Consider the following 25,022-nt stretch of genomic DNA (forward strand, 5'->3'; position numbering starts at 1 on the left):
TCTAAGTTCCTACAGCCAGAACGCTTCTTAGAAGCGAGGATGGCAAGACTTCACCTCACATATTTGGACATGTTATCAGGAGGAACCTGGAGAAGGACATCATGCTTGGTAAAGCACAAGGTCAGTGAGAGAGAGGAAGACCCTCGACTAGATGGACTGACACAGTGGCTGCGACTATGGGCTCCGACACAGCCACGATTGTGAGACTGGCGCAGGACAGGGCAGTGTTTCATTTTGTTGTACGCAGGGTTGCTATGTGTCGGAACCGACTTGACGACACCTAACAACAACAACTAACCCTAAGATTTATTGGCAGGAGTGGGGTCAAAGCAGGCCAGGCTTCCAGGAGTCATTGTCCAGCGCCTGGGACCTACTTATTGGAACCAGGAATATGGGGCTGGAGGTGGAAACAGTTTGAGCAGAGACAGAGGACACAAACTGAGGCTTGTGTCTCCTTTTACTTGGAGAGTTAATCCAGCCAGACAGAAGTTGAACAAGCTTCTGGAGCATCACTCCCGGGGAAGCCAGCTACCCCGCGCTCGCTTCCATCCGCCAGGGCGAGGCCCCTTTAAAGCTCCCGGAAGCGGACCGCCGAACCGGAAGTGACCCTCTATTTCCCTTCCTCACGTGATGCGAGCGGGAAGTGACGCGTGCGGCCCGGGAGCTGCGGACAGAGGCCGACGGATCCAGAGTCGCGGACGCCGTGGGGTCTTCGGGACAGGTGACCGGGGGAGGGGGCCGGGAGCGCGCTCGGGGAAGGCGGGGCCTGGCGTTCCACAAGCGGGGAGCCGGAGCAGGCGCAGGAGGGGCAGAGAGCAGTTCGCGGGGCGGGGTCAGAGTACTCAGGGGAGGGCGGGGACAGGACGCCCACATGGAAGCTGGAGGGGCTCTCGCGGGGCGGGGCGTCGGGGAGTGGGCAGGGCCGGGGCGTGGGTGGGCAGCTGGGGGCGGGACCTGAAAGTTGTGCCTAGCATGGGGGCGGGGCTAGTACGACTGCCGGGAAGCCGGGGCGGGGCCAGAATATTGTCGGGCGAGCTAGGGGCGGGGCTAGGACAGTCGCAGAAAGCGCTGGGGGCGGGGCCAGAAAAGTTTGCTTGAGTTGGAAGTGGGCCTGGAATGCTGGCCCGCAAACCAGGGGCGGAACCAGAGGCTGACGCGAAGGTGAGGGCCGGGCCAAGATGAGGCCGGGGCGCTGGGGGCGGGGCCGTGGTGCTGGCGGGAATGTTGGAGGCGGGGCCAGAAAGTTTTGTCAGACCAGGGTCGCGGCCGGAAAGTTTTTTTTTTTTTTGGGAGCGGCGTCGGAATCTTGACTGGGGAAAGCAGGGGCGGGGCCACGTATGACGCAAGGAAGCGGGTGGGAGTCAGGGGGCTTGACCAGAAGATTGCCTGGGCACGTCAGGGGCGGGACTAGGGCGCTGCCGGGGATGCTTGGGGCGGGGCCAGGATAATAACGCGAGAAAGTGGGGACAGGTTCGGGATGTTGCCTGGGGAGTCAGGGGGCGGGGCCAGTAGGTTGGCTGGGAAAGTCGCTCGCAAGGCAGATGAAAGCGGCGTCGTTGGGGGCGGGGCCAGAAAGTTGTGCCGTGGGCGGGGCCGTGATGTTCTCCCAGGAGTTGGGACTGGTGCTTTTTCCTGGAAAGCCAGGGCGGGTTCAGAAAGTTTTGTCCGCTTGGGGACGGGTAGAATGGTCACCGCGGAGCCGAGCCAGAGCCAGGAAGCCTCACCAGTGGATAGAGGCCCCAGTTCACAATTATTGCGGGGGTGAGGGGCTGTGGCGGCACTTTTATCAGGATGCTGGGGTTGGGGCTAGGACATGCCTGAGAGAGGGCTGGGTTTAGAATGTTGTCTTAGGGTCGGGGCAGCAAGTAGTAGTGGGGTTCGAACTCGAGCCTTTTCTATGTGGGGCTAAAGGACGTTTCAGAAGCTTCCCTGTAAAGGAGGGTGGAGCTGGAAGGTTTCCCTGGATGTGAGTGTGACCAGAATGGGTGTCAGGCGGTGGAGCTAGAACTTTCTTGTGCAGATTTTTATTTTGATTAAGGGTGGGTATATCTGAAGCTCTTTTGAGAAAGGGACTTGGGCTAAAATCACAACCTCAGGTATGTGGAGGTTGGTCTGGAATGTTCCTTTGGATGGGAACAGTGTTGGGATGCTGCCTTAAGAATTGGGGCGGAGCCAGAACATTCCCAAGGTGGGCGTGAAAATGCTTACTTTGGCCAGGCAGGGATCCTGACAGGTCATTAGGGAGAGATAGTGGTTCAGTGGTAGAATTTTAGCTTTCCAGTACACCTCCTGCATGGAGGCTGGTGTGTTGTTATGGTACTGAACAGGTTCTGCAGAGCTTTCAGACTCAAGATGGACTAGGAAGAGAGAGCTGGTCATCCACTTCTAAAAATCAGCTAGTGAAAACTCTGTGGATCACAGTGGTTTGATCTGCAACCGACTGTGGGGCTGGTGCAGGACTGGGTAGCATTTTGTTCTCCATGAGTTGGGGGCTGACTAAACGGAAGCTACCAGCAACGGTATAGTCTAACAACCAAAGAAAAAGTGAAACCAAACCCTTTGCTGTCAAGTTGATTCTGACTTATAGTGACCTTATAGAGCAGAATAGAACTGCCACATAGGCTTTCCAAGGAGCGGCTGGTGGATTTGAACTGCCGACCTTTTGGTTAACAGTGGAACCACTAAGGTTCCTAGTCTAAAAACAGCATAGCCTAAATCTTTCCAGGGCAGGGGGCGGGGCTAGGACTTCAGGAAGAGGGTGTAGGATTGAGGCCCAGTAATCTTGGGGTGTTGACCTTAGTCCTTCTTGTTTCCTCTGTCCTCAGGAACCCCCAGTGCTGCGTCTAGATTCTGCAGGGAAGTGTCCTGGGAACGCAACCCCAGCCAGCCAGCAAAATGGTGAGATGGAAAATGGGCTTCCCAGAATCTCAGCTTTGGGGAAGGAGACTCGGAGGAGGGGGCTCAGGCGCCTGACTCTCAGACTCTGGGTTGACTAGCACTGGGATGGGTAGAGGCATTTTACCAACTTTTCACTGCCTCCCCTCCCAGGCGGCCACCCTGGATCTAAAATCGAAGGAGGAGAAGGATGCTGAGTTGGACAAGAGGATCGAGGCCCTTCGGCGGAAGAACGAAGCCCTTATCCGGCGCTACCAGGTGCCCTAGCCCCGCCCTGGGAGACCCTACCCCCTCTCCTCCCCGCAGTGAGTTTTCCTAGACTTTCGTTTTGACTATACCACTCCCTTCCTTAAAACCTTTCCATGGCTCCCCATTGCTCTCAGGATCAACACCAAACCTCTTAGCCTGGCATTCCTTCCTTCATTTCATCATTCATTTGCTCACACGTATTCACCAGGGTCTTCACTGTGCTAGATCCTATGCCGACTGGTTCTGGGGACCCATCCGTGGCCAAGACAGCCTGGGTGTACCCTTCCAGGGCTCACAGTTCAGTGACGGACAGAGACCTGTTCTCAGTCAGTGATGACACAGAGTGGACAGAGCAGGGGCCGGGGGGCACAGGAACTGTGGGAGACCAGAGGGTGCCTGGCTCAGCCTGTGGGGCATTAAGGAGGGCTTCCAGGAGAAGGAGATATTTGAGGTCTTCAGGGTCAATAGATGTTAGCCATTTGAAAAGAAGGGGGGAATGTGTTCCACGCAGAGGGAACAGCTTGTGCAAAAGTTTGGAACCAAGAAAGAGAGTTTAGGGTTGGTGAATTGCTGTCTAGGTGGTGCAAGTGGTTTGAGCTTGAGTACTAACCTAAAGGTTGGCGGTTGGAACACACCCAGCAGTGCTGTGGAAGAAAAGTCTGGTGATCTGCTTTCATAAAGATTACAGCCAAGAAAATCTTATGGAGCAGTTCTACTGTGTGACACATGAGGTCACCACGAACCAGAATCAACTCAGTGACAACGGGTTTGGCTTTTTGGTTGAGTGAGTTGGTAGAGTGTTGAGCAGTGGGGCTGGAGAGGTCCACAGGGGCCAGATCATGCAGGGCCTTCGGCACCACCAGAATGTTTGGGTTTTTTTCTCCTGAGGGCACTGGGGAGCCATGGAGGGCTTTGAGCAGGAGTGGGGCCATGTCAGAATAGCCTTTTAGGAAGATCCTTCTAGCTGCTGTGGGAGTGGTGGATGGGAGGAGGTGATACCGGAGACCGGAGACCGGAGACCAAAGAGGAAGCTGCAGGGACCCTGGGGGAGAAGACATGTCTGGCGCAGGACAGGGCTGAGGGGAGGGAGAGTAGGAGGTGGACTCACAAGATACTTAGAGGGCAGAATAGGTGGGACTCAGTGCCCAATGGTCTGTGGTACGAGGAGGGAGAGAAGGGAGGCCCAGGTCTTTGTCATAGGTGATGGGCTAGATCATGGGGCTGTCCCTGAGATGGGACCTGGGCGGAGGAATGGGTTTCACGTATTCATCCTTCATGCATTCGTTCATTAATATAAAAAAAAGTCTACTGCATTTCTGTTGTGTGCCAAGCACCGTTCTAGCTTTGGGGCTACATCAGTGGGCAAAGCAGACCCTGTCCTCAGGCAGATTATGTTGCGGTGGGGGAGGCGAGCAGCAAGCAAATGCACATAATGCCAGGTAGCGACAACCTGCCATAATGAAAAATACAATCGGGAACGGGGAGAGAGAATGGCAGGGAGCTGGTTCCTGTAGGGTGGTTTCAGGGAAGGCCTCAGCAAGCAGGGGCCGTATGAGCAGAGAAGACCTGGAGGAGATGTGGGAGTGAAGGAGATCTGGGGAAGGGGGTGGTCCTTGCTGAGGGAACAGCAAGTGCAAAGGCCTTGGGGCAGGACCCAGCCTGGTGTGTTCTAGGAACATCGAGGAGGCCAGAGTGTGGCGGGGAGGGGATGGGAGGTGAGGTCACGGGGCCCCTATAGGCCGTGGGAGGGCATGGGTGTGGCTTGTACTCAGAGATGGTTAGCACTGGAGGATTCTGAGCAGGGGAGACCGTGATGGGGCCTGGGGGAAGTTGCTGATGTGACCAGCTGTGGCCTTGCTGTCTAGTGCTCAGGAGAGAGAACTGGGCTGGGGCAGGACTTGTTCAGGGCGTGTGGAGCCCAGCTGGCAACAGGATCCCTGACACCCCCTCCCCCTCCATTTGCTTCCAGGAGATCGAGGAAGACCGGAAGAAAGCGGAACTTGAGGGGGTAGCGGTGACAGCCCCCCGGAAGGGCCGCTTGGTGGAGAAGGAGAATGTGGCGGTTGAGGTGGTGATCTTGACACTGGAATGGGGGGTTCCTGAGGATGGGGAGAGGGTGAGGGTTGAGGGCCGAAACCCAGGAGTCTCCCAGCTGACCCAGACCTGTGGGTGGTCTTGATCCAGGCAGGTGCCCTCCCTGGGCTTGGGGTGTCCCAGTCTCCCTGCCCCAGTGACTGTCCTTTTCTCCTCCCCCTCTTCCAGGAGAAGAGCCTGGGTCCCTCCCGGAGGTCTCCTGGGACTCCTCGGCCCCCAGGGCCCAGCAAAGGGACCCGGACCCCTCCCCAGCGAGGAGGCCGGGCTGGCGCGGGCCGGGCAGCTCGTAGCTGGGAGGAGAGTCCTGGGGAGCAGCCTCGAGGAGGAGCTGGGCGTCGCGGCCGGAGGGGCCGGGGCAGGGGGTCCCCTCATCTCTCTGGGGCTGGAGATGCCACGACTGCCACTGCTGACCGAAAATCCAAGGTAGGAGTTGGGCAGGGAGCTGGGTCCTTTGTCTGGAAGTCTCTGTGTTTGGTTTTCGTCTATCCCTGCCCTCCATCCTACCATTTCTTTTGGTTTCATCTTTTTCTCTGAGTCTCTTTCTCAGCCCCTCCATGTGACACTTGCTCACTGGGTCGTGTGTGTATCCGTGCAGGTGGGCGTGTGTGTGTGTGGCGTGTCTCTCCTGCTCCTTTTCCTTCTTCTTTCTCTTTGCTTGCCTTCTCCTGACCAGTTTCCCTGCGTTCTCTCCTCATTGACTTCTCTCTGTGTCTGTCTTCGTGCTGTTTGACGTATGCTTGTCTGCCCACCACCGTGGCAGTCTCATTCACCTCTTTCTGGCACCCTGTCTGTTTCTCTTTGCATACACTGTTTGTCCTGTCTCCGCATGCTCTCTGTCTGTGTGCTGTCCATCTGTCTCTGCATGCTGCCCGTCTGTCTCTGCGTTCTCTGTCTGTCTTTGTGCACCCTGTCTGTCTGTGTCTGCATACTGTCCATCTGTCTTTGCATGCCTTGTCTATGTGTGGTGTTCTTAGGTGTGTGGGCTCTGTCTTGCTTTCTCTCTGTTTGTGTCTGTCCCCATCCCTGGATTGGTTTGTGGGGAGCAATGTTCTTATTGGAATTGCCCTTTCCCCAACAGGTAAGCAGGGTGGGAGGCTGTCTGTCCAGCATAGTGGCTTACAGCCCCCACATGACATGGGTGCCACCTGATCCTGTGAGTTGCACATCCTTGGGCAGCTCGTTTCCTCTTTGTGTTTGGGTTTTTGCTTTTGGACAGGAATGATGGTTTAACTTGTAGGTTATTGTAGGCGTCCTGACCTTGAGCATTGAAGCCCTCAGCTCAGCATGGTGCCGGGCACAGTAATCGCTCAGTGAGCCTAACTTGTGGTTGTTTGTTACCTGTACACACTAAGCTGCTGTAAGAAACAGGCCCCACAATACTGTGGCTTAAATAAGGTAGAAGTTCATTTCTCTCATGTGCCGAGCCCCATGGAGAGGTAGGGAGGCCCCGCTCCACTGTGACATTCAGGGGCCCAGGATGTGGTCCTTGCCTGCATGGTCAGAGCAGGGCCACTGACACAGTTGAGGTCTAGTTCATGGGAAGGAAAACAGGAAGGTCATGTTTATCACTTCTCACATTCTGTTGGTGAAAACCTAGACATCTGGCTACACCTAACTGCAAAGGAGGCTGGGAAATGAAAATGTCATCTCTGGCTGGTGGCCACGTGCTCATCTAAAATGCCATTTCTATGGAAGAAAGGGAGGAATAGATTGTGGGAGGCCTACTAGTGATCTGCCAAGTTATTATCGTTGCTACTATTGTCATTATTGCAGCAATGATGGGGTGTCAGGATCCCCAAGGCCACTCGCAGGTTTGGTGACTTGCTAGAAAGACTCCCAGGACTCAGCATAGTTGAATGCATGGTTTCCGTTTTCTACAGTGAAAGGATACAAAGCAAAATCAGGAAAGGGAAAAGGTGTGTGGGGCAAAGTTCAGGGGGAACCACGCACAAGTTTCCAGAATCTCCTCCCTGTGGAATCACACAGGATGCACGTAATTCTCCCAGCAATGAGTTGAGACAACACGTGTGAAACGTTCACCAGGGAAGCTCAGTAGAGACTCAGCGCCCAAGGTTCTGACTGGGGACTGGTCACGTAGCCAGCCTCTGTCTGGCACGAACCCAAATTCCAGACCTCCAGAAGGAAAGGAGGTGTCGGACATCAACTGTGCTGTTTGTGCAGTCTAGGCACAGTAAGCCTTGCTCATCTGTTAACTCTTGGCACTAGCCAAGAGCGAGCCTTTCTAAGGAGAGTAGTCTCAGGCCTCCTGTGGTAACTTTTTTTTTTAATTGTGGTAAATATATAGGTAACAAAACATTAGCTGTTCCAACAGTCTTCATTGCATAGTTCAGTGATATCAAATGCGTCCATGATGATGTTCAGCTGTCACCATTAAGTGTTCCTGAATTTCTTCTTCACCCGTAACAGAAGCTGAGTGTCTTCTAACGTTGCGTCTTCCTTTTTTTTGGTGGTGCAGTTGTATGTAACAGAACATCTGCCATCTCAACATGTTTTCTGTGTACAATGCAGTGATACTACTTCACCATGTCGTACAGCCATCGCCGCCGTCCGTTTCCAGATTTTTTTTATTACCTTTAGCAGAAGCCCACTGTCCTTTCAGCAACAACTCCCGTCTCCCCCTCCTGCCCCTGGTAACCATGAATAAACTTTGGTCTCTAGGCATTTGCTTATTCTCGATATTTCATGGAAGTGGGGTGATAAAATATTTGTCATTTTTGTCTGACTTATTTCACTCAGCGTATTGTTTTCAAGGTTCATCTGTGTTGTAGCATTTGTCAGGACTTCATTTCTCTTTACGATTGAGTGACATTCCATTGTATGTGCGGACCACACTGTTGACCCATTCATCTTGTTGATGGATACTTGGTTTGTTTCCACCTTTTGGCTGTTGTGAATAGTTAGTGCTACAGTGTGCACTGGTGTACAAGTGTCTGACTCTCTGCTTTGAAATCTTTTGGGAGTGGAATTTCTGGGTCACGTGGTAGTTCTGTGTTGAGCTTTTTGAGGACCATGCTAAATCTCTTTTGCCGAGATACTAACAAACCTTTGAGTCGAGCAGGTCTGACTGACACCGGGTGTCGCGTCTGTCTCCCCACAGGAGTGGGAGGAGCGGCGCCGGCAGAACATTGAGAAGATGAACGAGGAGATGGAGAAGATTGCAGAGTATGAGCGGAACCAGAGGGTCAGTGCCTGGGCATCCCTGGAGGTGGGGCAGAGCTGCCTGGGCTGCTGGTGAGTCAGCCGACATCCCTGTTCCCTGTGCCTGCAGGAGGGGGTGCTGGAGCCGAACCCGGTGCGCAACTTCCTGGACGACCCCCGGCGGCGCAGCGGGCCCCTGGAGGAGCCTGAGCGGGACCGCCGGGAGGGCAGCCGCCGGCACGGACGCAACTGGGGGGGCCCTGACTTCGAGCGGGTGCGCTGTGGCCTTGAGCAGGAGCGGCAGGTGGGTGCTGGCAGCCAGGCGTTCCCAGGCACTGAGGGTTCTGCACCAGTTTCTCATTTGAGCAGCATACGTTTACCGAGTGCTTGTTGTGTACCAGGCATTACTCCAGGACAGTAGGTGACAAGGCCGACCAGGGCTGCCGTGCCTTATCTATCTTGTTTTTGTGCCAGTATATCGTTAGGTGTCGTTGGGTCAACCCCTGACTCACGGTGGCCCCATGTGTTGCAGAATAGAACTGCTACATAGGATTTTCTTGGCTATAATGTTTATGGAAGGAAATCACTCGGCCTCACTTCTGCAGAGCTGCTGGGTGGGTTTGAACCACCAACCTTTGGGTTAGTAGTTGAGCGCAAACCGCTTGTGCCACCCAGGCTCCATGTGCCAGGATAAAGCAAACCAAAAACATGTTCCTGTCAAGGCTATTCCAACTCATGGAGACCCTATTGGACAGAGTAGAACTGCCGCATAGTGTTTCCAAGGGATGCCTGGTGGATTCGAACCGCAGACCTTTTGGTTGGCAGCTGTAGCTCTTAACCACTATGCCACCAAGGTTTCTTGTGCCAGGATAGCTGTGTTTTAATTATCACAAATTTGTAGTATGTTGTTCCTGTGAGGAGTCCATGGGTGGTGCAAACAGTTAATGATACTCAGCTGCTAACCAACAGGTTGGCAGTTTGAGTCAACCAGAGGCACCTTGGAAGAAGGATCTGGCAATCTACTGGCAAAAGTCACGCATTGAAAACCCTGTGGAGCGTTTTTACTCTGATACACGTGGGGTCACCATGAGTCAGAGACAACTGTAGCCTGTACAGGTTGTTTCCTACTACAGCAAGTTTCCACTCGTTGGTAGTAGGAGTATTTACAAGGCACCCACCACGTGCAGGGGCTGTGTGAGGGGCGGCAATATAGCTGAGGAGAGGTGGAAGGGACATGCCCCTGGACTCGGTTCTTCACGCCAAGTGAATTGTTGTCGGTCTTTGTGCCAGTCTCATCTGCTTGAATTATTACAGCCTTGTGGCATGTTTTGGGGGCCTCTTCTCATTACTAACATTAGTACTATTTACTGAGCAAACATGATGAGAGGACCAAGAAGGGATCCACAGGGGTGCTACTTAAGAAGGAGAGGTCTGGGATGGCCTCCCAGAGGAAGCGCCATTGTAGCAGACCTGGTTCTAATCTCCGCCCCGTTGCTACCTCCCTGTGTGGCTTGGGCATTGGCTCCATCTCTCTGAGTTTACAAGGCGCAGGGCAGCGGGGCAGGGTGGGGTTGTGGAACAGGGTCCTGATGGGCTATTGGCTGGGTGTAGGGCCGCCGGGCTGGCCTGGGAGGTGCTGGTGACATGACGCTGTCCATGACGGGCCGGGAACGGTCAGAGTACCTGCGCTGGAAGCAGGAGCGGGAGAAGATTGACCAGGAGCGGTTGCAGAGGCACCGGAAGCCCACCGGCCAGTGGCGGCGGGAGTGGGATGCTGAGAAGACCGACGGGATGTGAGTTTCTTCCCCACTCGCCCGCATTGGCTCTTTGACCTCGGCCCTGACTTCTGATTCCTTTGACTTGCTGTCTGGGTTTCTCACTCTGTATATCAGTGAGCGATTGCTATGATCGTGCTGTGTAACAATCACCAAGTCTCGGTAGCATAAAAAAGCTGCATTTATTTCTCATGTGCTCCTGGGGCAGCTGGGTTTGGCGGATCAGGCTGGATTCCCAAGCTATAGTCCAGCCGGGCATGGCTCCTCACTGTAGGATGAGCAAAGCTCTGCTGCATGGGTGTCCATCCTGGGGCTCAGGCCGGGGGGCAGCAGAGACCTGGGGATGTGCATGTCATGGTGTTGAGATGTGCACCAGGGCGAGGGGACACGTGTCCACAGACCCAGCATCGCTGAGCGCAGGGTAAACTCTGCCCACTCTGGTAGGTGCTACTGCAGAGCCCATGGCCAAGAGCATGGCTGTAAATTCTAACATAGGGAGGGCATGAAGAATTACAGTGTTAGACCACTGCGTTCTTCCTCTATCCTTCTAACCTGTCCCCCAGTCACCCAACTCCCTGGACTTTTCTTCGTGCCTTTCTGCCATCTTATCCCTGTGGCATTACTCTCAAGTCTAACATTGTTCCCTTTTGGGTCCAAGAAAACATCCAGTCAGTCAGACTTACAGGCATCATGTGTCACTGACAGGGAGACCAACTTCCCATCTTCCAGAGAAGGTTCCGAAAGAGCTGATAGGTTTCACTCCACTCCCGCATACTCTGCTGCGTTGGGAGTTTTTGTTTACCTCTATCCTTTACTCTTTTTTTAAAAAAATACTGTGTTTTCAGTGAAGGTTTTATACAGCAGTTTATTTAGGTTCCCATTCAACCATTTCTACACAAGTTGTTCAGTGACACTGGCGACGTTCTTCACAACATGGGAACATTCTCATTATTTCCATTCTGGTTGTTCTGTTTCCATTAATCTAGTGTCCCTGCCCCTGTTACCTTCTCATCTTGTTTTGGTCTCAAATAGGTGATTTTTTTTTTTTTTTTTAAAGCAGAACAGTACTTATGGGTGATACTATTTTTTGACCCAGTTTGTTATTTAGCTACAAGATGTCCTCGGGTTAGTTTTGGTTCAGAGTTTGAAGAGTATCTCAGGGCAGTAGTCTTGGGGAATCCTTCAGTCTCTTTCCTCTTGGTTCTGACTAAAGAAAGGATTTTGTCTATCTGCCTGGTGGTCGGGAGCATTTCTTGGAGTGTGAGCTAAACTTTGGCAAGTGCGAGAAGTATTTTGCACCAGTGTAGTAGCTAATCCACACACGTAGGTGGCCAGGCTTTGGGGAGAGGTTCTCACGGTTAAGAATGAGAAAGTAGTTGTATTTCCCTTTTTATCCCAAAAGCAGTCCGTTTATTACTCTTTTTTCCCCAAAATCTAATTAAAGTATGCGTGCATTGACTTTATGAACAGATATTTAATTCTGATATGTGTCATGGAAGGTTCTAGATGATGGGGATACAGCAGTGAACAAAACGTTTCTGCCTTCAGGGGACTTATAATCTAGTGGGAAGATGGGCAGTGAATACAGGTACAGTGAGTCCCCGGGAACTTAAGGACCATTTGTACTTGCTCTTTAATGTTATAAATTTGCCTGTCTTTGAGCGTTGAAATGATTGAACTGATCCCTCCTCGCGACAGATTCTTCATCACAGTCACCTTCGCTTCCTGTACATGCAGCTTTTAAATCATTGAAACGGCCCCCAGCCTTTTCTTGCATGGAAGTAAGGCTGAAGGGGAACCGTAGGTACCTGTTCTGACTTAGCTACGGATTCTTAAAGACGCACCTAGGAACGGATCTCATTCCTAACCTGGGGAGTGCCTGTAGTCCCTGACTAACGATGTATTCTAGTGACGACGAACTGCGCTTTCTGACTGTCTGTTTTTCTCTTTATGATTTGTGTATTTTTTATGTATTGAAATATATCTGTAAGTTTATATGTAATGTTCTCAATCCCCAAAGATTAGGTTTATAAAGATTCTGATAATAAAAGGCAATAATAATGAAAACTGAAAAAAAAAAAAAAAAAGGTGTTCCACGTAGATCAGAACTGACTCACTATGAAGTCGTTGGAATGGAACGCCGTTGTAAGTTGGGCACTAGCTGTAGATAAAAAGTCTACTCATTATGAAGAATAATGAAGCAGAGTAAGGAGATAGGGAAGGATGGGGATGATTATTTTAGGTTGGGAAGGCCTCTGAGCCAAGGCCTGAAGGAGGTGAGGGAGAAAGCCACTGAAACATCTGGGGGAAGAGTGTTCTAAGCAGAAGGTAGCAGCACGTGCAAAGGCCCTGAGGCAGGAGCAGGTGTAGTAGGAGAGCCTGTAGCTGGAGAAAGGAAAGAGCGCAATGGGAAATGAGGTCAGACAGGAAGCTAGGGACCTTGTGTTCTTCAAAAAGGTCCATAAAAAACCCTTGTTGAGGTCGAGTTGATTCTGACTCATAGCAACCCTATATAGAAAAGCGTGGAACTGCCCCATAGAGCTTCCAAGGAGTACCTGGTAGATTCAAACTGCTGACCTTTCAGTTAGCAGCTGTAGCACCTAACCTCTATGCCACCAGGGTTTCCAAAGGGTCTGTAGTGACCCCAAACTTTCTGTTTTGGGGGTCAAATTCTGAATCTTTTCCCCTGTATTTACCACTATGTCATCATATTTGTCTCTTGTCTGTCACTTAATGCTATCCCCCTTCTCTTCATTGACCCTGTGTCTGTGTTTGACCATCTCTCCTCTGATCCTGATTTCTGACCCTGGCCTGCGTCTCTCTCCCTCATCTCTTTCTGTCTCTCTGCTCCCTCTGTCTACCAGTCACCAGCTCACCCTCTTTCTCTCTCTCCAGGTTCAAGGATGGCCCGGCCCCTGCCGTTGAAACATCCCACCGCTATGGTGAGTGGCTGGCCTTGGACCTGGGTGGGGTAGCTAGCTCGGCTGGGCTGGGCTGGGCTGTGGAGAGTGGGGGAAGTAGTTTGGGCCACATGCCCCCAGATGACAACTGGCTTCTGTTGCAGATGACCAGCCCTGGGCCCGGCCCCCTAAGCCCCCCACTTTTGGGGAGTTCCTGTCCCAGCACAAAGCTGAGGTCAACAGCCGCAGAAGGAGAAAGAGCAGCCGTCCTCAGGCCAAGGCGGTCCCCCATGCCTACAGGTGGGCACTTCTCCCCAGCGTGTCCACACTGCCAGTGGAGTGTGCTCTGGCCCCTGTCCTCTTCCCTGATTTGTGTGTGTCTTTGTGGGTTTGTAGGCCACTGGGTGGTGCAAATGGTTTGCATTCGGCTGCTAATCTAAAGATTGGCAGTTCAGACCTACCAGTGGCACCATGGAAGAAAGGCCTGGCAATCTGCCTCTGTAAAAATTACACCCAGGAAAACTCTATGGAGCAGTTCTACTCTGTTGCACATGGAGTCGCCATGAGTTGGAATCAAGCAGTGGGTTTGGATTTCTTGGTGTTGATGTGGGTATATCTCTCTGTGTGTGTCCAAGTCTCTGTGTCTGTATTTTTCTTGGTCTTGTCCTTCTCATCTCTGTTGATCTGGCCCTTCGTTTTAAGGGGTTGGGGTTTGGGTCTCAACCCTCCCCATCCCTTCCACCATTCCCACCCATCTATCCTTTTGCCATGTGCCCCTCCCTTTCATCTTTCCCTGACATCTGGGGCCACAGGCTACCATCTCCTCACTGCCCACTGCTCCAACAAGCCTGGGTCCTCGTGCTGAAACCCCTCAGTCCGCACCCCTAAACCTCTTCTTGTCCTCCTGGGCCTTACTCCTTCCCTTCCCCGCTTCAGCGACCATGATGACCGTTGGGAGACGAAGGAGACAGCATCCCTGGCCCCTGAGCCCCCCCAGCCCACTCCCCCAGAGGAGCCATGCACACAGGTACAGCTGGGCCGTCATCTCAGGGTTGGGGGTATGTGGGTGCTGAGGGCTCCGCACTCTTTCCCTGACCTGCCTTGTGTCCCCCGCAGCCACCGGAGGCTCTGGCCCCTGCCCACCGGCCTCCCGAAGATGAGGGGGAAGAGGAAGAGGGGGAAGAGGATGAGGAGTGGGAGGACATAAGTGACGATGAGAGTGAGGACATGGAGGAGGATGAAGATGGTGCCGAGGAGGAGAAAGAACCTGCCTCAGACCGCCCGCTGCAAGAGGCCGACTCTGCCGGGCACCCTGCCAGTGAGCCGGCCGACCCAGCGCCTTCCAGGCCGGAGGAGCCCCTGCCGCTTGCCCAGGCCCCTGCCACGCCGACCAGCCCCTTCTCGCCCCCTGGGGGCCACGAGCCCGTATCTGACTGGGGTGAAGAGATGGAGTTGAACTCCCCCCGGACTGCCCACCCGGCTGGCGCCCTCTCACCGGGTGAGGCCTGGCCTTTCGGGAATGCATGAAGCTGGCTGTCTGGGGGTGTGTTGAAGGGGTGCGGTGGTGGGCAGGGGCCCTTCAGGGGGCTGGGCCTCAGGATCCTGGCTGCCCCCACAGCCCTGGTGGCTTTGGAGGGCAGTCCATGCCCCTCTCTGTACTGCCTGTCTCCTCCCTCCCCCGGAAGCTCCCATTTCTGGAATGCCCACCCCCAGATTCTGCCCCTGACCCAGGCCATTCCCAATAAAAGAGTTCACATCTTCAAATGACATTCCCCTAAGTGTGTCCTTGAGCCCCCTCTAACTCCTTCAGAGTGGCTGTCTTGGGGTGAGGGTGATGTGTGCAGGGGAGGGGGCTGACTGGGCTTCCCCCTTCCCCAGGAGGTGACCAGCGGCCTCCTGCCTCCCCGGAGAGTGGGCCCAGCCTCCCAGGAAGCCAGAAAGCTGAAGAGAAGGGGTCTGAGGCAGCTTCAGGTGGGGAGTGGGCGGGGCTGGCGGGGAGTGGGCGGGGCAGGCGGAGGCGGTGGTGTCTCCCTCTTTTCTCCGGGGTTGAGGGGTAGGAGGGGTTGAGAATAAGAGGATGTGGTCTGTGTGGCGCTGATGTTAGACTGCTTATGCAGAGCTCGGGAGGACCAATGAGTTCACAGATGGGGTAGGGCCAGGCTGAGGGTGGGAACGGAGCCAGGGCCCGGGGGTGAAGCTATGGGAAGGACTAGCTTTTTGGGGCCAAGCTAATGGGAATTGAATGTGAGTGGAGGTGGGGTGGGGGGTGGAACAAGGATGGGATTCGAATTGTGAAGTGGGGTTTTGGAAAGTAAAGGCTACGTGGTGGGGAGTTACGTTCCTTGGGAGCAGTTTAAAGGCTGGATTAGAAATTAGAATTGGGTTGAGGTAAAAAAAAATAAGAGTGGGGGAGGGGCGGATTAAGAGGTTTAGCTGTGGGCGGGATTAGAGTTTTGAGGCTCAACCAAGCGGGGACAAATAAGGACCGAAAATACGGACCCGATTAGAATTTGAAGGGAAAAGACCTAATTGGCTCGACCGAGTGGGAGCAAAAGGCCGAACCCTTTCACCTTCACCCCGTGGTAGCCAGGGAGCGACACTGCCCCACCGATGGGAGCCAGGCTGCAAAGCAGGGACCATCTCCCCTGTCCCCAGGAGTGGGATTAGGTTTGGGGGGTGGGGGCAGAGTCAAGGTAGGTCTGGTTCGAATGTCAGGTGAGGGGAAGGAAAAGGGAGGGCAGATCCGGTAGGGCTAGTTTGAGGTTGGCTTAGGTGGGAGACGGGGTTGTGGCTGGGGTTCCAGAGGACAGAGTTTAAGGCCATGTGTTGGCGGGTGGCTGTCACTCCGCCTCACCAGTGTCTCCTTGGTTGTAAGCAGGGTGTATGTTGCAGGGTGAATGCTGCTTCGTGAGTCCCCCGAGCGGATTAAACGAGTCAAAGACTCGTAAACCGCTTAGCGCGGGCCTAGCTGCTGCAATTCCCGCACTGGGATGATGGACGGGGGTGGGTGTTCCGGGTCCAGGTGGAGGGCACGGGGGTGGGGTGGGGAAACTCTTCTCCCTACGCTGACCGCGTCTTCTCTCTCCAGAGGCCGGCCCTGAGGCCCAGGAGACGGCGGAGATCACCGACTTCCAGAGGGTGCGTTTCTGCAAGGTGGTGGGGGCCGGCCCGCCCCCGGGGGCCGCTCGCTGACCGCGCCCGCCGGCCTCTCCTCTCTGCACTAACCTCCCGCCGCCGCGCTCCTGTCCTCTGCTTGTGCCACACGCCAGCCAGGAGAGGGTTAAATGTAAGGGGGGCGGAGCCAGGGGCAGGGAATGCGGTGGGGTCTGGACTGTCGTCCAGCCCCTACACTGGGGGAGATCGAGGCACGGGGTGGGCTAAGACGCCAGGAGGCACCCACATGTGGAGGCCGTGGGGGACTAAGCCGGTCCCAGGGCAGAATTTCCCGCCTCCAGAGGCTAACACCTGGAGCATGGCAAACGGCCGGTGACTCTCCAAGGACTTGGATTAAACCAGTTGCTTTTTTCTGCTAACCTCTGAACTGTGTTCCTGCGGCGCAGGCTGGGCTGTTGTGCTTGCGGGCTTTCCCATGGCGAAAGAGGCGGGAGGATAGGGGTCGGCTTCACCCCCTGATAAGCCTTCCCTCCCCCCTCCCGCAGGCCTCCCCGAATTCCTGAAGACGCAGCTGGGAGGGGCCTGAAGCATCCTCGCCTTGATGGGGGAGGACAGGAGGGAGTTTATCTGGATCTCTGGGCGGTGCCCCCTCCTCCCCGGAGCCCACTCCGGACCCCGTGGCTCAAGGGAGAGCGAAACTTTGTGGGTGTGGGGGGCAGGAGCTGGGGGAAGGGGCGTGGTTGGGATGTGGGACGAAGCTGGGGCCTCTGGGCGGCAGGAGTTTGGACTTCTGGACACCGGAAACGGCGGCTGAAGGTAGCGGGAGGAGGAGGCAGGTCCTGCGAGGGTCGTGGCTTGGGTGCCTGGGCGGGGCCAGAATTCTGGAAGGCGGAGTTAGGTTTGTGGGGCAGGGCTTATACGTAAAGATCGGGTTCAGGTGGGAGTTTTTTACACTGGAATGGGGCGGGGCCACAGGCGGAGGGCATTGTCAGTGCAGTGCTGGGACCGAGTGAGTGAGGAGTAAAAGGGGTGGAGCCTGGGCTAGAGATGAGTGAGGCCAGAGTTGGATGGAGGCTGGGAGTCAAATGACGTTTTAAGGGGGATTGGAACTCGGACACGGCTGCATCTAAGGGTCTGAGAGCCAACGGAGTCCTGAGGCGGGGGGGTGGGGGTTGGGGAGGCGATGGAGCTAGATGCCTGGATGGAGTACTTGTCAGAAAGGGGGTGGGGCAGGGAGTAGGTCAGCAAAGGGCGGAGCTAAGTAAGCTATGGGGCGGGTCTCTAATTTTAGAGCCCTGGGTGGCTGGTTAAGTGCTACAGCTGCTAACCAAAAGGTCGAGTTCAAATCCACCAGGAGCTCCTTGAAAACTCTACCGGGGCAGCTCTGCTCTTTCCTGTAGGGTCGCCATGAGTCAATTGACTCTATGGCAATGGGTTTGGTGGTTTTTTCGGGTGGCTAGTTAGGGTCACTTTTTTTAGTTAGGGTCATTATGAGTCCGCATGGGTTGGATGGCAACGAGTAGTAGTAGTGGTAGGGTGGCTAGTGGTTAAGAACTTGGCTGCTAAAGGCTGCAAACAAAAAGGTGGGGGCGAATCCGTCAGGCATTCCTTGGAAACCCTATGGGGCAGTTTTTTTCTGTGCTATAGGGTGGCTAGGAGTCAAAATTGACGGGACAGCAACGGTTTGGTGTTTTGGGGTGTAACACAAGCAGTCCTGGTGGCAGTGGTGGTGAAGCACTCGGCTGCTAACTGCAAAGTTGGTGTTTTGAACCCACCATCCGCTCCGTGGGAGTCTGCCTCTGTAAAGATGACAACCTCGGAAACCGTGTGGGTCAGTTCTGCTATAACCTGTAGCATTGTGTGTGGGGGGGGCATCATCTCCAGGCAGTGGGTTTGGTTTTGGTTTTTGGGTGTAACTCTGGAGCATGGCTGGAGCTGGGTGGCTGGGCATGAGGGCCAAGACCTGCCCTTGGGAAGAAAAAAAGATCTTGAAGTTCTGGGGCGGGGCCAGAACCCAAAGGGGCGTGGTTAGAGTGCTGTGGTTGGTCAGCATGGGCAGGGGGCGGGATCAGGGGCAGGAGGAGGCCCGCCCTGCAGGGGCGTGGCCATGCGGTGGGGGCGGAGCTGGAGGGGGAGTTTTAGAAGGCGGGGGCGGCCCTTGGGTGCGGGCGTGGGCCTGGGAGGGGGCAGGCGGGCGCGGAGGGGCGGGGCCTTGCGGGCCGTGGCTCCGGGCCGAGTGGGCTGCGGGGATGCGGGGCACGAGCTGCGTGGGCGGCGGCGGCGAGAGCCCTGGCAGCGCCGGGCTGAGCGAGGGCCCGCGGGGCCGCTGGCTGCGCCTGGCTCCTGTCTGCGCTTACTTCATCTGCGTGTCGCTGGCTGCCGTGCTGCTCGCCGTCTACTACGGCCTCATCTGGGTGCCCACGCGGCCACCCGCGGCCCCCGCCGGCCAGCCGCCCAGCGCGCCCGCCCCGTGCGCCGCCCGCCCCGGCGCGCCGCCCGCTCCGGCGCCTGTCGCCGCCTCCTGCGCCTTGGGGGCCCCCGGCGGGCCGCGACCGCAGCTTCAGCCCCCGCAGAGCCGCCGCCGCCGCCACAGCGGCTCAGCCACCGCCCGAGCCACCTGACGCCCGGAGAGATGCCGGAGGCCGCGGAGTTGAGGACCCGGTAATCCTCCACCCCCACCCGGTCCGAACCACCGGCCCTTGAGATGCGTCGTACCCGGATGGACCCCGGTTCCCTCTTAATGGCGTCGCACAGTGTCTGCGGAGCCGTCATCCTGAAGAATGGAGTCGGGGGCTTCGCGGCCCCGCCCCTGGGAGCTCCGCTGTCAGGCCGGGTCCTCACCATCTCGCAGACCTGTCCTCTACTCCCTGTCTTCTGTTCTCTGACCATCACTTCGTAGGATTGAGCACAGAGCTCACAGCCACCGCCCCCTCCCCTTCTCCCTCAATCACCCTATCTATTTGCAATAAAGTGCAGCCCCACCTGCCTCTGGTGCATGTCGTGGTTTTTGGAGAGGTGTCTTAAGTTTTTGAGCGGAAGTCCTTTCTAGGGTTTAATCTTTGTATCTCTCTGGTTAGGCGGTGCAGTCTTGTCCCCTTCCCTAGGGGAACCGTTTCCTTCGTCCTTTGCTTCCCGGTAGTTTTTGGGTTGGTGTGGGGAGAAGAGACTTATGTGCAGTAGGGCAGTTGAAGGTCAGACAGTGTGAACGACTTCCCAGTTGTGTGTGTGCTTGGGGTAGAGGACAAGAGCCTTTCTGGACAGAGGTAAAAGGCCTGCCCTGATCTCACAACACAGGAGAAGGGAGAAATGGGATGATTTTGCACAAGAACTGGGGTTCTGAGAGTCGCTATTGTAATTATGATGTCCAGGACCCAGGCTATCTCTCCGACCCCTCAGGATGCAGTTGTCAGGTGCCACTGAGTCGATTCCCACTCATAGTGACCGTATATGACAGAGTAGAACTGCCCCATAGGGTGTTTTAGGCTGTAATCTTTATGGAAGGAGATCTCCAGATCTTTCTCCTTCAGAGCCTAGCGGCCGGGTGGGTCAGAATCACTAACTTTTCTGGTAGTAGTCGAGCACCTAACTGTTGCACCTCCAGGAATCTTTGTCAGGATGCTACTGAGAAGGAAAGATTCTCCCTTCTTCCTGGAGTCAGAGGGATGAGCGTGGTCAGGGGTGGTGGTCCGACTGCTCTGCCCGCCTCAAAACCACAGAGGAGATTATCAAAGCCCCGTGCTGCCTTTGAAGATTCCTACAACCTCTCGGACCTGCAGTGCTGCTCGTCCAGCTGAAGGAGTCAGAGGTAGTTGGTCCATTTTCTCACCAGGCAGACTGAGGGTTGGCTCTGGGCAGGGCCTGGAGCCTGGCATGTGGGAAGCTGGTTTTCTGTCCAGCCTTCCCCATTGAACTGGAGACTTTCCGAGGAGAGTGAAGCTCCTCCTGCAGACCAGGACATCTGTGGATATGGTCAGGGCTGGGAATGTCGGTGACTCTGCTTACCTCATCTCCTATAGGCCAGTCCCTCACCACTGCCCTCCCCCCACCCAGAGGGGGTAGATACAGGAGACTAAAGGACAACTCAGAAGGCAGTACCTCTTTACAGCCAACACGGTAGTAATTAAGGGCACTGATTTGGGGGCCAAAGGGCCCAGGTTCAAATCTTAGCTCTTCCTCTCATTAGCTGTGTGACTTTGGGCAGGCTACTCAACCTCTCTGAGCCTGTAAAATGAAGATGATAATTGTACTTACAGAGTTGCTCTGAGAGTCATCTAAAGCCCTTAGAACAGCGTCACAAGCTCTCTCTCTCCATCTTCCTCCATCGCTCAGAGCTTTAAAAACCACACCTTGGATCCTGAGGGATAAGTCAGCTCAGAGCCCTGAGCCCCAGCAAATGGTTAAGAGGGAGGGACCTCTCCATCTCTGTTCCCACTAGCTGTCCTCTTTCTGTTTTCCAGCTTTTTTCTTCCAGCCCTATTTCTCCATGACCTCTCTGTCTCTCTCCTTGTCTTTGTGTCTTCCTCTCCACCTTCATTTCTCTCCTATTTTCTCTGTGTCTGTCTCTCTGTTCCTGTCTCTGAATCTTTGTCTCTCCCTGATGTCTCTCAGTATTGTTTCTGTCTCTCAGTCCTTGTGTCTCTGTCTCTCTCTGATGTCTCAGCATTGTCTCTCAATCTTTATGTCTCTGTCTCCCCTTGATGTCTCTCAGTATTGTCTGTCTCTCAATCCTTGTGTCTCTCTGTCCCTGATGTCTCTTGATCCTTGTGTCTCTGTGTCTCTCCCTGATGTGTCTCAGTATTGTCTTTCAATCCTTGTATCTATCTGTCTCTCCCTGGTATCTCTCAGTATTGTCTCTGTCTCTCAATACTTGTGTCTTTGTTTCTCCCTGATGTCTCACTATTGTCTCTCAATCTTTGTGTCTCTGTGTCTCTCCCTGAATCTCTTCATGGTGTCTCCCTGCCTGTCTCTCACTCTGTATCTCTCTACTCTCTATCTTCTCTCTGTTGCTCTCTTCCCTCCCACCCCATGCTTCCTTTATTTCTTCTCTCCCCACACCTCCCCTCAACACCTCCCCACCTTGCTCTCCCTTTCTGTCCTACCTACCTTCTCCACCTCTCCCCTAGTCTCAGCCCATCTCCCCGTCCCCTATCTCCTCCCCTTTCACAATCTCTCTTCCCTTCTCTGTTTCTCCCGGTCTCTTCTAGGCTTAATCTTTCATTTAACACACATTTATTGGGCACCTACTATGCACCACGTCTTGTTTAAGCACTGGGGATACAGCAGTGAAAAAACTGGGCAAAAATCCCTGCCCTCTATGGAGCTGATACATTAGTGGGAAGACAGACAAGAGATACACTTAATACATTAAATGCCTGTTATGTCAGATTAATGGCCGAAGACCAGACAAGCTGTGGAATGACATTAAGGACATCATATACGAAAAAAGCAAGAGGTCATTGGAAAGACAGGAAAGAAAGAAAAGACCAAGATGGATGGATGTCAGAAGAGACTCTGAAACTTGAATGTCGAGCAGCTAAAGCAAAAGGAAGAAACGATGAAGTATAAGAACTGAACAGAAGATTTCGAAGGGTGGCTCGAAAAGACAAGGTAAAGTATTATAATGACGTGTGCAAAGAGCTGGAGATAGAAAGCCAAAAAGGAAGAACATGCTTGGCGTTTCTCAAGGTGAAAGAACTGAAGAAAACATTCAAGCCTCGAGTTGCAACAGTGAAGGATTCTATGGGGAAAATATTAAATGACGCAGGAAGCATCAAAAGAAGATGGAAGGAATACACAGAGTCATTATACCAAAAAGAATTAGTTGACGTTCAACCATTTCAAGAGGTGGCATATGATCAGGAACCAATGGTACCGAAGGAAGAAGTCCAAGCTGCACTGAAGGCACTGGCAAAAAGCAAGGCTCCAGGAATTGATGGAATATCAATTGAGATGTTTCAACCAATGGATGCAGCCCTGGAAATGTTCACTCATCTAGGTCAAGAAGTATGGAAGACAGCTTCCTGGCCAACCAACTGGAAGAGATCCATATATTTATGCCTATTCCCAAGAAAGGTGATCCAACTGAATGCAGAAATTATTGAACAATATCATTAACATCACATGCAAGCAAAATTTTGCTGAAGGTTATTCAAAAGTGGTTGCAGCAGTATATTGACAGGGAACTGTCAGAAATTCAGGCCGATTTCAGAAGAGGATGTGGAACCAGGGATACCATTGCTGATGTCAGATGGATCCTGGCTGAAAGCAGAGAATACCAGAAGGATGTTTACCTGTATTTTATTGACTATGCAAAGGCATTCGACTGTGTGGATCATAACAAATTATGGATAACATTGCGACGAATGGGAATTCTAGAATACTTCATTGTGCTCATGAGGAACCTGTACCTACATCAAGAGGCAGTTGTTCGGACAGAACAAGGGGATACTGAGTGGTTTAAAGTCAGGCAAGGTGTGCGTCAGGGTTGTATCCTTTCACCATACCTATTCAATCTGTGTGCTGAGCAAATAATCTGAGAAGCTGAACTACGTGAAGAAGAATGGGGCATCAGGATTGGAGGAAGACTCATTGACAACCTGCATTATGCAGATGACACAACCTTGCTTGCTGAAAGTGAAGAGAACTTGAAGCACTTAACTAAATGAAGATCAAAGACCACAGCCTTCAGTATGGATTGCACCTCAATATAAAACAAAAATCCTCGTAACTGGACCAATAAGCAACATCATGATAAATAGAGAAAAGATTGAAGTTGTCAAGGATTTCATTTTACTTGGATCCACAATCAACACCCATGAAAGCAGCAGTCAAGAAATCAAAAATACACATTGCATTGGGCAAATCCGCTGCAAAGGACCTCTTTAAAGAGTTGAAAAGTGAAGATGTCACCTTGAAGACTAAGGTGTACCTGACCCAAGCCATGGTATTTTCAATTGCATCGTATGCATGTGAAAGCTGGACAGTGAATAAAGAAGACCGAAGAAGAACTGATGCCTTTGAATTGTAGTGTTGGCGAAGAATATTGAATACACCATGGACTGCCAAAAGAAGGAACAAATCTGTCTTAGAAGAAGTACAACCAAAATGCTCCTTAGAAGCAAGGATGGCGAGACTGCATCTTATATACTTTGGACACATTGTCAGGAGGGATCAGTCCCTGGAGAAGGACATCACGTTTGGCAAAGCAGAGGGTCAGTGGAAAAGAGGAAGACCCTCAACGAGGTGGATTGACACAGGGGCTGCAACAATGGGCTCAAGCATAACAACGATTGTAAGGATGGCTCAGGACCGGGCAGTGTTTCATTCTGTTGTGCATAGGGCCGCTATGAGTTGGAACTGACTTGACGGCACCCAACAGCAACAGCAGCATGTCAGATTGAAGGAGCCCTGGTGACGCAAGGGTTAAATGCTCTGCTGCTAACTGGAATGTTGGCTGTTCAAACCCACCCAGTGGCTTTGAGGGAGAAAGACCTGGCCATCTGCTTCCTTAGAGATTATAGCCAGTAAAGAATCCAGTCTATGAGTTGGAACCAACTCGATGGAACCCGATAACAACAACAACATAAGACTAAAGGGTCAACAGGTATTTTAAAGCACATATGAGAAGGTTGAAGGGCAGGGGATTAAGGAAATGGAAGTGAAACCACTACAACAGAAATAAGGAGAATGTTGACACAACGTGAAGAATGTAACCAATGTCACTGATCATTGTGTCTAGAAACTGTGGAATAGGAGCAGGTTTTGCTGTGTATATTTTCACTAAAAATAAGTAAATGAATAAAGATTACAGCCAAAAAAACCATATGAGGCAGCTCTACTTTGTCATATGGGGTCCCTATGAAGTTGGAAACAACAGCACACAACAACGTCAGATCGAGTTGGAATTGACTGGACGGCAACTGGTTTTTGTTTGCTTGTATATGTCAATAGTAGTAATCACAAAGGAGAAAAGGAAGTGGGAAAAGGTGATACGGAGCAAGGGAGCTGATTACTATTTTGTATAGGGTGGTCAGGGATGGGACACTTGAGTAGGAGTCTGAAGGAGGTGGAGGGTGGGGAGCCATGCAGTTACCTGGAGGAAAAGTATTCCAGGCAGAGGGCAGAGCCAGTGCTAAGGCCCTGTGGCTGGTGGTGTGTGGCTTGTTCGAAGGACAGCAAAGAGGCCAGTGTGGCTGGAGCAGAGCCGGTGAGGGGAAGAGTGGGAGGAGGGGAGGCAAGAGAGATACGGGGCAGATCCAGATCGTGTAGGGCTTCTTGGGTCACAGTGAGGAATTTGGCTTACACTCTGAGACAGGAACCACCGAAGGGCTCTGAGCAGAGGAAGGGAGGGAGCTGACTTAGTTTTTCACAGGCGCCCTCTGGCGGCCATGTGGGAAATGGACTGTGGGGGCCAGGGTGGAAGCCGAGAGGCCACTGAGGAAAGAGACCATTGTTAGGTTCAGATGAGGGAGGAAGGTGGCTGGACCAGGGTGGTGGCTGGGGAGGGGGAAAGTTGTCAAAATATGCATATATGTGTGTTTATTGTGTTAAAATGCATATAATATAAAACTTACCGTTTTAACCACTTTAAAGTGAACAATTCAGTGGGATTTTCGTACAAAAAGTAGCGCACCCATCACTATCTACAGTAAAACTTGCAAAAGTCAGTACCTGTGTAAGGTGGAAACCTGTCAGAGAAGGAAAACTCAAATATTTCCCACTAAAACGAGCGATAGAAAAGTGGTTAAGACTGCATCCTGTCAAAGGCAGAAAGCTTGTGAGGCCCGGAAAACAAGGCAGTCCTGGTGAGTTCCGGCTCTTAAACAGTTTGTACTGT

The 25,022-nt window shown here is 53.2% G+C and overlaps 2 protein-coding genes across 5 annotated transcripts; both read left to right on the top strand.

Moving 5' to 3' along the window:
* Positions 1 to 591: 591 nt before the first annotated feature.
* Positions 592 to 16,871, top strand: CCDC9 (coiled-coil domain containing 9). 4 transcript variants are annotated; one of them, XM_064293894.1, is made up of 15 exons: positions 592 to 721; positions 2,826 to 2,898; positions 3,049 to 3,153; positions 5,114 to 5,212; positions 5,407 to 5,661; positions 8,357 to 8,440; positions 8,528 to 8,701; positions 10,009 to 10,190; positions 13,068 to 13,114; positions 13,237 to 13,372; positions 14,009 to 14,099; positions 14,189 to 14,570; positions 14,951 to 15,043; positions 16,161 to 16,210; positions 16,732 to 16,871. In XM_064293894.1, exons 2-15 carry the CDS (start codon positions 2,896 to 2,898, stop codon positions 16,747 to 16,749), a joined length of 1,719 nt encoding a protein of 572 aa, XP_064149964.1. In that variant the 5' UTR covers positions 592 to 721; positions 2,826 to 2,895; the 3' UTR covers positions 16,750 to 16,871. The 4 variants fall into 4 exon arrangements, with proteins under 4 accessions (XP_064149964.1, XP_064149966.1, XP_064149965.1 ...); XM_010586468.3 differs by lacking the exon at positions 592 to 721 and adding an exon at positions 1,076 to 1,161; XM_064293896.1 differs by lacking the exons at positions 16,161 to 16,210; positions 16,732 to 16,871 and having other exon boundaries at positions 14,189 to 14,615; positions 14,951 to 15,029.
* A 617-nt stretch (positions 16,872 to 17,488) lies between these two features.
* Positions 17,489 to 22,430, top strand: INAFM1 (InaF motif containing 1). The gene has a single exon (XM_064293897.1). The coding sequence runs from the start codon at positions 18,112 to 18,114 to the stop codon at positions 18,805 to 18,807; it is 696 nt and encodes a 231-aa protein (XP_064149967.1). The 5' UTR covers positions 17,489 to 18,111; the 3' UTR covers positions 18,808 to 22,430.
* Positions 22,431 to 25,022: the final 2,592 nt, after the last annotated feature.

The sequence above is a fragment of the Loxodonta africana genome, chromosome 11 (assembly GCF_030014295.1).
Source record: "Loxodonta africana isolate mLoxAfr1 chromosome 11, mLoxAfr1.hap2, whole genome shotgun sequence".
Taxonomy (NCBI): domain Eukaryota; kingdom Metazoa; phylum Chordata; class Mammalia; order Proboscidea; family Elephantidae; genus Loxodonta; species Loxodonta africana.